Source organism: Silene latifolia, chromosome X, assembly GCF_048544455.1.
Source record: "Silene latifolia isolate original U9 population chromosome X, ASM4854445v1, whole genome shotgun sequence".
Taxonomy (NCBI): Eukaryota; Viridiplantae; Streptophyta; class Magnoliopsida; order Caryophyllales; family Caryophyllaceae; genus Silene; species Silene latifolia.
The window spans coordinates 8,208,091-8,216,286 of NC_133537.1; the positions used below are offsets into that span (position 1 = coordinate 8,208,091).

The following is an 8,196-nucleotide window of genomic DNA, read 5'->3' on the forward strand; positions in this document are numbered from 1 at the left end:
TCAATTGTAGCTTTGTAGGTCAAGGAGAGCTTTTGTATGGCTAGGTGCCTTGGTCTTTGGAAATCGGTAACAAAAAATGCTAGTACTTCGTATCATTTTTTTTTTTGGAAAAAAACCCAAAAGGGCTTAACTAGCATTAGCACAATCGAACGACGCAAGCTCGTCAATGTTTAACGGAAGTATATCGACTCAACTACGCTTACCAAAATACAAAGGTCTAACATGAGCAAGCTCATGGGCAACCCTATTGCTCGAACGCCTAGCATAATGGAATTCAACAACAGTAAAGAAAGTACATAACGAAGAAATGTCATCATAAACAAGACACATGTCACTTCGGCCCTGCTTTCGCTTGCGCAAATCTTCAATCACGGTCAAACTATCGCTCTTGATCTCAATTTTCATCAGCTCCTTGCTCCTTGCTCCTTGCCTCGGTGAGCCCCAAAAGATCTGCTTCCGCCTCGAGCAAGGACGGATCTCGAATCTCCCCCTCCTGCAAAGTAACTCCCCATAACACCTTCCCCTCATCATCGCGACATACCGCACCCAATCCCATCCCCACGCCCTCCGTTCTTCCCGCATCAACGTTGATCTTCACCCACCCTGGCTTTGGCTTCCTCCAATCACGAGCCTCCTCCCACGCATCTTCTCTCCTTCCACCTCAGTCCCCTTCATCTCACTAATTAGCTCCCTCACCTCCGTAGCACTCCTTCTACATTCTATCTCACCCCATCGAAAATGACCTTATTACGCATTTCTTAACCCCCGACTCCCTCATCATAGCCTCCACCCACTCCTTCACCCGCTCAAACCCAATGTCCTTTATCACCTCCAAACCCAGCCTAAATTTCAATAATTCAGTAATAAACTACCATATTACAATGTCCCGATAATTGACCAATTTGCGTCCTCATAATTAACATATGAGCAAGGGACAATATAGCGAACTTCAATATATTTACTTCTATCGTTGCATTGTGAAAATGAGCATGATTAAGGAATACATATTTATACAATTATAGTCATACAATATTATGAAAAAAAAAATAGAAAAATAGGAGAGAAAAAAATTATACTCCATATATTTTAAAAATCGTCTCCAAATTCGAGTGAAGAACATAACCGTCATCTACTTAAGACATAAGTACCCTTAACTATATATATCGGACTTTCAAAAACTTTTTTTTTTCTCATCTTTTAGGAAAATATTTTTTATTTTTTTTGTTAAAACTAGATTCTTTTAAGGTATTATTATTAAAAAAAAAAAAAAAAAAAAAAACTAAGGACATGGAATTGGTGTAAAACCTAATTTCCGCAAATTCCCAAACCCTCATCCATACTTCCCCAGTCATCTTCATTGCACTTGGATTGGATTACTCTAATCTTCAGGTTTTAATCTCTTTAATCCTCTCTTTTCTTTTCCGTTTCGGTTTCGGTTTCGGTTTCGGTTCGATTTCGATTAAACACTCTCTTAAATTCCTGCAAAATCAAGCCTAGTAAATCCCTAATTCATGTCATTTTTGATCAACTAGTGCTCTTGATTGTATGTTTAATGAGTTTCAATGTTTGATTAGCTGATTTTTTTTTTGAAATTACTGTTGATTGTAATAATTGCTTTATTTTCAATCGTACTGACATAGTGGAGCAGTAAAGATGTAGGATTAGTTTAAGGTGATTTGTCGTTGGAAAGATTGTTGATTGTTGCGCCTTTTTTCGAAGAGAAAAATCGTAACTTTGAGTGTATTTCTGTGTAATTGCTCTGAAAGTCTGAATGCTGATTGATGTTCTTGAGTTTAATTAGAAATTCGATTCCTTTAGATCGAGTGGATGAGATATTCGGTTGGTTTGAGATTGATAATGTATAATCCTACTATTTAGACCGATATCAATGTTGATTCGCCTGCACAATCACTCGGGTTTTATCTTTCGTCTGTGGGAAAGACCCTAGCTTTCGTTTTTTTTTCTGTTGATGTTCTATGTAAGTATAATATGAGAGTATGTATTTGATTCTGTCTATATTGTGTGGAATTTGAAGCTGGTAACAAGACCCAAGGGATTATGCTCTTGTGGTTCATAAACTGGTCTTTTGGGCAGGCAGTTACGAGTTTGTGGAGAGCAAACTTCTATGTGTATCGCGGGCATGTTTGAAGCTTGTATTGTGTCTTTGACTCTTTGGTGAGCAATATTAAGGCTACTTAACCGGTTACCCTTTTAGATGGAGAGATTTGGTGGGGGACACAGGGGGCCAATTTTCTCTTTGTTTAGCTAGTTGGGTTGACGGAAATGGGGGATCCATATTTCTTTCTCCAAGCTGAATCAATGAAGGACAGATTTCTAAGTAAAACATCCATGCTCCTCCCCCCCCCCCCCTCCTCTGCCCACCCTCCATCGCCCTCTCCTCCATCCCTCATAATTTTCTATCAAACAAAGTCTTGATGTATGTGTGTTTGGTTAGAAATATAAACTTGTATTGTGTCTCGTTGACTCTTTGTAGTAGCAACAAGAGCAAATGGAAGCGGCATTCTGTTCACTGTTTGTTTTCCTCAGCATATAAGTATATAACTCAATAATAATTCACTAATTTTCAGCATCAGAAGCCGTTGATCTATTTGAAATCCAGGAACAATGGGGATCATAGAAAGGATCAAGGAAATTGAAGCCGAAATGGCTCGGACACAGAAAAATAAAGCCACAGGTGTGTATTTCATGATGGGGGCGGGGGGATCTTGCAGGATTGATGCTGTTCGCTCTTTTTTATTGGGTTGTCTTTATTTTGGACTGAGTCGCAACTTTTTGTTGTAATACATGGAAGTAAAACAGAAATACAATAATGTTTGACATCCTTTGTCATCTTGCCTTGGTCTAGTATTGCTAGTACCCTTTCTTCTTCTCTGCCTTATAAAGCGCTCTTCTTTTTTTTTTTTTTTTTTTTTTTTTTTTTTTTTTTGTGCTAGAGTTCAGGCCGTAATAGTCACTATGTAAGGTTTACTTAGTTGGGTTATGTCTGTGTGTGATACACATTTTTTTTTTGTTCTTTATACTTCTTTATGCTTAAGGTTCTTATAATATTCTTTTGCAGAATATCATTTGGGTCAACTCAAAGCAAAGATAGCAAAGCTGAGAACCCAACTGTTAGAGCCTCCTAAAGTACGTTCTTATCAATGTTGCCTTTCTCTATAACAACATACTCTCCCTTTTCAATGCCTCACGTCCTTTGATCCGGGGATTTGTTTCATCCTTGTTTCTAATTGCTCGTTGAACTTTCGATTAGGGATCCAGTGGAGGAGGAGATGGTTTTGAAGTTACAAAGTTTGGACATGGACGTGTTGCACTTATTGGTTTTCCAAGGTTATCTATCTGGAAGAATATATTCGATTAAAATGATGTCATATAAAAATGTGATTAGTGATTCCCAGATTCTTTTCTTGTATTCACATGTGGTAAAGACTTAGATGAAGGAAACTATTACACATGTTCCTGATTATTTTCTTTCTTTCTGCAGTGTGGGAAAATCTACACTCCTAACCACGTTGACTGGAACCCATTCTGAAGCCGCCTCTTATGAATTTACGACACTTACATGCATTCCTGGGATTATTCACTACAACGACACCAAAATTCAGCTGCTTGATTTGCCTGGAATTATTGAGGGTGCTTCTGAAGGGAAGGGACGTGGAAGGCAGGTGAATGAAACAGCTCTAGTGCTACTACATGTATCTTTTAGTGTATAGATGGTAACTTGATCCCATTAACCGGGAACTCAACGATCACCGAAATCACTATGAGATACATGATATTGTTTTCTAAAAACTGCATGGCTGGTTCTTGTCAATATTACCCCTTTTGGTAACTTTTAGATATTTGACAATTTTTCTTATTTTAGGTTATTGCTGTGGCCAAATCATCTGATCTTGTACTTATGGTTCTTGATGCTTCAAAAGTAAGTTACTGATACTGTGGATGCTTGTTTAAGTATTTGGTCTATGAATTTGAGCGAATTTTTCAGAAACATAAAAGTGTGCCCCTTTAGTGCGCCTTGTACCTGATAGAGTGATTTTAGGCAGTACCTTTACCACTCACTATGTCAATGTATGAGATTCTTCCACCCCCATAAAATGAGGCTTGGCTTTTGTATTTTTGGTATTTTGTTCACTAGTCGTCAGTTGATGGTTTTTGATACAATTGTTTATTTATCTATTCTGTCGTGTTTGCTTTAGAGTGAGGGACATCGACAGATATTGACAAGGGAACTGGAAGCTGTGGGACTGCGTCTCAACAAGAAGCCCCCTAACGTAATACTCTCTTTTTTCATATTTTGCTAAGTGAATTCCAAGCCAATTTACTCAGCCATGTTTGGATACTACTGCCAATACATAAAGATTTTCCCTGGCATTTTCTGTATGATTCATCTAGGTTTTTTGTAAGAGTGAGTCATAAACAAGAATATTTCATCATTTTCTTTGGGTTCCACAGCACTGGGTTCTTTTCTAGTGCGTGCTGATATATTAGTTCTTGCTTCAGTCAATTGGTTCTCGCACATGTAGCTGTTGGTGCTTCGTGCTGTTTACATATGAGACCGATGTATTCATCACTCGTTCCAATGAAAATATGTTATTGTTTTTTTTTAATTGTCCTCAACTTGATACGAGGAAGTATGTGTTCAACTAAATTCTTGCTCGTCGTGCTAACTTGTGGTTCATTGTCAGATTTACTTCAAAAAGAAAAAGACTGGGGGTATTTCATTTAACAGCACAATGCCTTTGACCCATGTTGATGAGAAGCTTTGCTACCAGATTCTCCACGAATATAAGATCCATAATGCAGAGGTATTATCTTAAACTCTACTGTGACCTCTTGAATAAAAACCAACTCCTTTGCTATAGATTTATGATTAAGCTTTGTTTCTTTTCTGATGTAAAATTTAGTGAAAGGAAATATCTTCTCACTAGCCTTCCTTCATGGTATATATATATATCTCTTTCTGCGGTATATTTCTTGTAAGGACCCTTGTATAGGTTCCGTCGGAGACGTGAAGCTATTGCTCTAATAAGAAACTTATCATTGGTGCATTTGTTCCTTAACAATACCCTAAGGTCAGCTAGGACTATTGGCGTTTCAAGAAATTCTATCGAATTCGGCTCTTCTACAAAAGCCAGGTTTCTAAATAGATCGTGTTTCCTTAGGGACTGCTCGGGATGAAGGTAATTGTTATGTGAGTTATAGACCCTCTAAACAAGAAAATGGAGAATAGTGGTGGCAGAGGGTGAAATTGATGAAGGGAGGAAAATAGTTACCCCATAAAGAGTGATCATACTAACCCATCTCCCTCCGTGCTAATGGGGTAATGCATTACCCCAACATAGATAGACCACCCATCACCCCCACTTTTCACCATCCACTACCACCACCACTTGTTCCTCTTTCTGTTTGTTATAAGCTTTATTCCCTCATAACATTAACCGGCATTCCAAGCAAACCCTTACCTTTAGAAGGGCCAAAGGGTGTCTTATGCTCTATGGGAGGGTGGGGGGAGAACTCGTTGGCGTGGATTCTCGTAGAGGCGAGCAACCTATGCAACTGTTAAGAGGCTGTTATAATTTGCGCTGCTGCCTTTTAACATGGAATATGCTACCTGCCAACAGTGATTCTTATATTGATGTTCAAGAATTAGTCAAGGAGCGTAAGCACATTCATTACTTTTCAACCTTATAGAACATCGAAATTTTCTTACCTTAATCATGTTATTTCTAGAGCCTTCAGATGTGCGCAGTGATTTGTGCGTGTGTTGACATCGAATTTTCTAGCCTTATAGAACATCGAAATTTTCTTACCTATTCAGTTAATGTTTGTTTCTTGCTTCTTGCTCCAGGTGTTGTTCCGTGAGGATGCATCAGTTGATGATCTAATTGATGTGATTGAAGGGAACCGTAAATATATAAAATGTGTATATGTATACAACAAGATAGATGTTGTTGGTATCGATGATGTTGACAGGCTAGCCAGGCAGCCAAATTCTATCGTCATTAGTGCCAATATGAGGGTACCATTCTGAAACTCTTCTTCAATTCAAGTATCAAACATAGTAATTTGAACTTGCCCTAGAGGCCTAGAGTCCATATATTGTTACAGTTTTGATTGGTTATTTGGTTGTGCACTGACAACATTATGTTTTGGTTGACACTGACGTTCAATTCCTTTTTTTTTTTTTTTTTTGTGAACAGCTGAATTTGGATAGACTACTGGCAAAGATGTGGGAGGAAATGGGACTAGTTAGAGTTTATACAAAGCCTCAGGGCCAGCAACCAGATTTCTCTGAACCTGTGGTTCTTTCAATGGTATGTCTTATCACAAATATTCTGAGGCGGTCTTAGATCTGACCAACCCAACCCCTTAATCCTATAACTAAATGAGACATTAGGGTTTGGGTTGTTTCACGCTCTCACGTGAGACTATCTCATACAAGACTCACTCAATCTCACATTCGGAGTTTAGGGTTCACACTTTATAGCTTATGCTGCCATTTTCCATGTGTAGGCTGTTGATCTTGTAACATTACTGTTGGTCACACAGCCGACATTCTTCTAATTTATTTGATACTTCTTTCTTATTCGCCTCTAGGATCGGGGTGGCTGCACGGTCGAGGATTTCTGTAACCATATACACAGAACGCTGGTGAAAGATCTGAAGTATGCACTGGTTTGGGGCATTAGTGCGAGGCATTATCCTCAGCACTGTGGACTCTCTCATCCCCTTGGGGATGAGGATGTTGTCCAAATTGTTAAAAAGAAGGTTAGTGTGCTTTCTTCATTTCAGTCAAAAGTTTTAGCATATATTAAATGCGATTTGGCTGCAAATCCCGGATGCGAATCTGTTGCACACTGCCATTCTAAAATTTATATTTCTGGATATTTCTGCCCTAACATGAAGTGTCATTTTCTGCAGTAGCATTTTTTTCTGTTGCAAGTAAAAAAACTCGCCCATGGAACCCAGCATTGCTTATTGATTACTCTGTAGTTGTGTAATTAAATCGTAATTTATGTTTCCCAGGAGATAGATGAAGGGGGGAGAGGGCGATTCAAGTCGCACTCAGATGCCCCGGCAAGAATTTCTGACAGACAAAAGAAGGCCCCTCTCAAAAATTAAGATGAGTTCGTTATTCCTCATTTATTCTCGAGGAAAACCCGAGGTTGACAACGTTGAATCGAAAATCTTTCAGGAGGTATTCACTCATTGGAGCGGCCCATTACTCATTTTTGTACTCAGATTACCAGCTCCACTAGTCATTTGTTGTAATTTTACGCACTCAATGTCAGCTGTAATGACTACTGAACGACACCGTTGTATGAGTGTTAAACTAAATTATTGTGAAACCGTCCTTTTGAAGATTTTGTATGAACTTTTAACACCTTTTTGACATAGCAAATACTGTTGAATACAGAAGTGCCGCATACAAATTCACTCTGATGTTTAGGTGTATCATGTATACATGGCTCAAGATTCACTCGATACATGTCGTATCCCTGAAAAGTATCGGTATAAGAATCCGTGAATATAAGATTCAGTCGATAATGAGTGTAAAATCATCAGAGATGGCCGAGATGTTTCTGGTGCCATAATATCTCACTGCAATGAGTTTTTTTCATTTGACCATTCTTTTTGTTGCGCTTTTCTTTGTTTTTACTTATAGCATGTTTTTTTTTTTTTTTTTTTTTTTTTTTTTTTTTTTATCATCGCATTACATTTTTTTAAGGATAACTTGGTTTAGATGAGTTCCTTTCGGATATGCTATTTATTATCTTGCAGTAGGATTTACTATACATGGACAAATAAGTTGCTTTCTTTTTATTGTCTCTGTATGTATCCAATGTATTGAATTGAGGGGTATATAAGATTTACAAATGAAGTAAAAAATTAGAATAATGTGACTTATTTTTTATTTGTCTTATATAACTTTTTTTAAAAGAAACCTAAAATATAAAATTTATTCTCATATTTAATTTGCTTTAATAATTAAAAAAACACATTTTAATGTTTGAGCATTAACTTGTGTTTAATGCTACAAGTTCCTTGAACTTTTTCTTTTTTATAGAAGATGATGTGACTTTTTAAAACTCTTATAAAAAAAGGGAATGATGCAATGTGATTAATTGTCTTGCCTTTTTATTATATTTATAGATAGATGATGTGGCTTTTTAA

General features: G+C 37.5%; 1 protein-coding gene across 1 annotated transcript; it reads left to right on the plus strand.

The window, feature by feature from the left end:
* The first annotated feature begins 1,261 nt into the window (after window positions 1–1,261).
* LOC141622753 (developmentally-regulated G-protein 2) lies at window positions 1,262–7,464 on the plus strand. The gene is made up of 12 exons (XM_074438749.1): window positions 1,262–1,389; window positions 2,589–2,695; window positions 3,080–3,147; window positions 3,272–3,348; window positions 3,503–3,683; window positions 3,884–3,940; window positions 4,218–4,292; window positions 4,707–4,826; window positions 5,870–6,040; window positions 6,222–6,335; window positions 6,619–6,789; window positions 7,048–7,464. The coding sequence occupies exons 2-12, from the start codon at window positions 2,626–2,628 to the stop codon at window positions 7,141–7,143; spliced, it is 1,200 nt and encodes a 399-aa protein (XP_074294850.1). The 5' UTR covers window positions 1,262–1,389; window positions 2,589–2,625; the 3' UTR covers window positions 7,144–7,464.
* The last annotated feature ends 732 nt before the right edge of the window (window positions 7,465–8,196 follow it).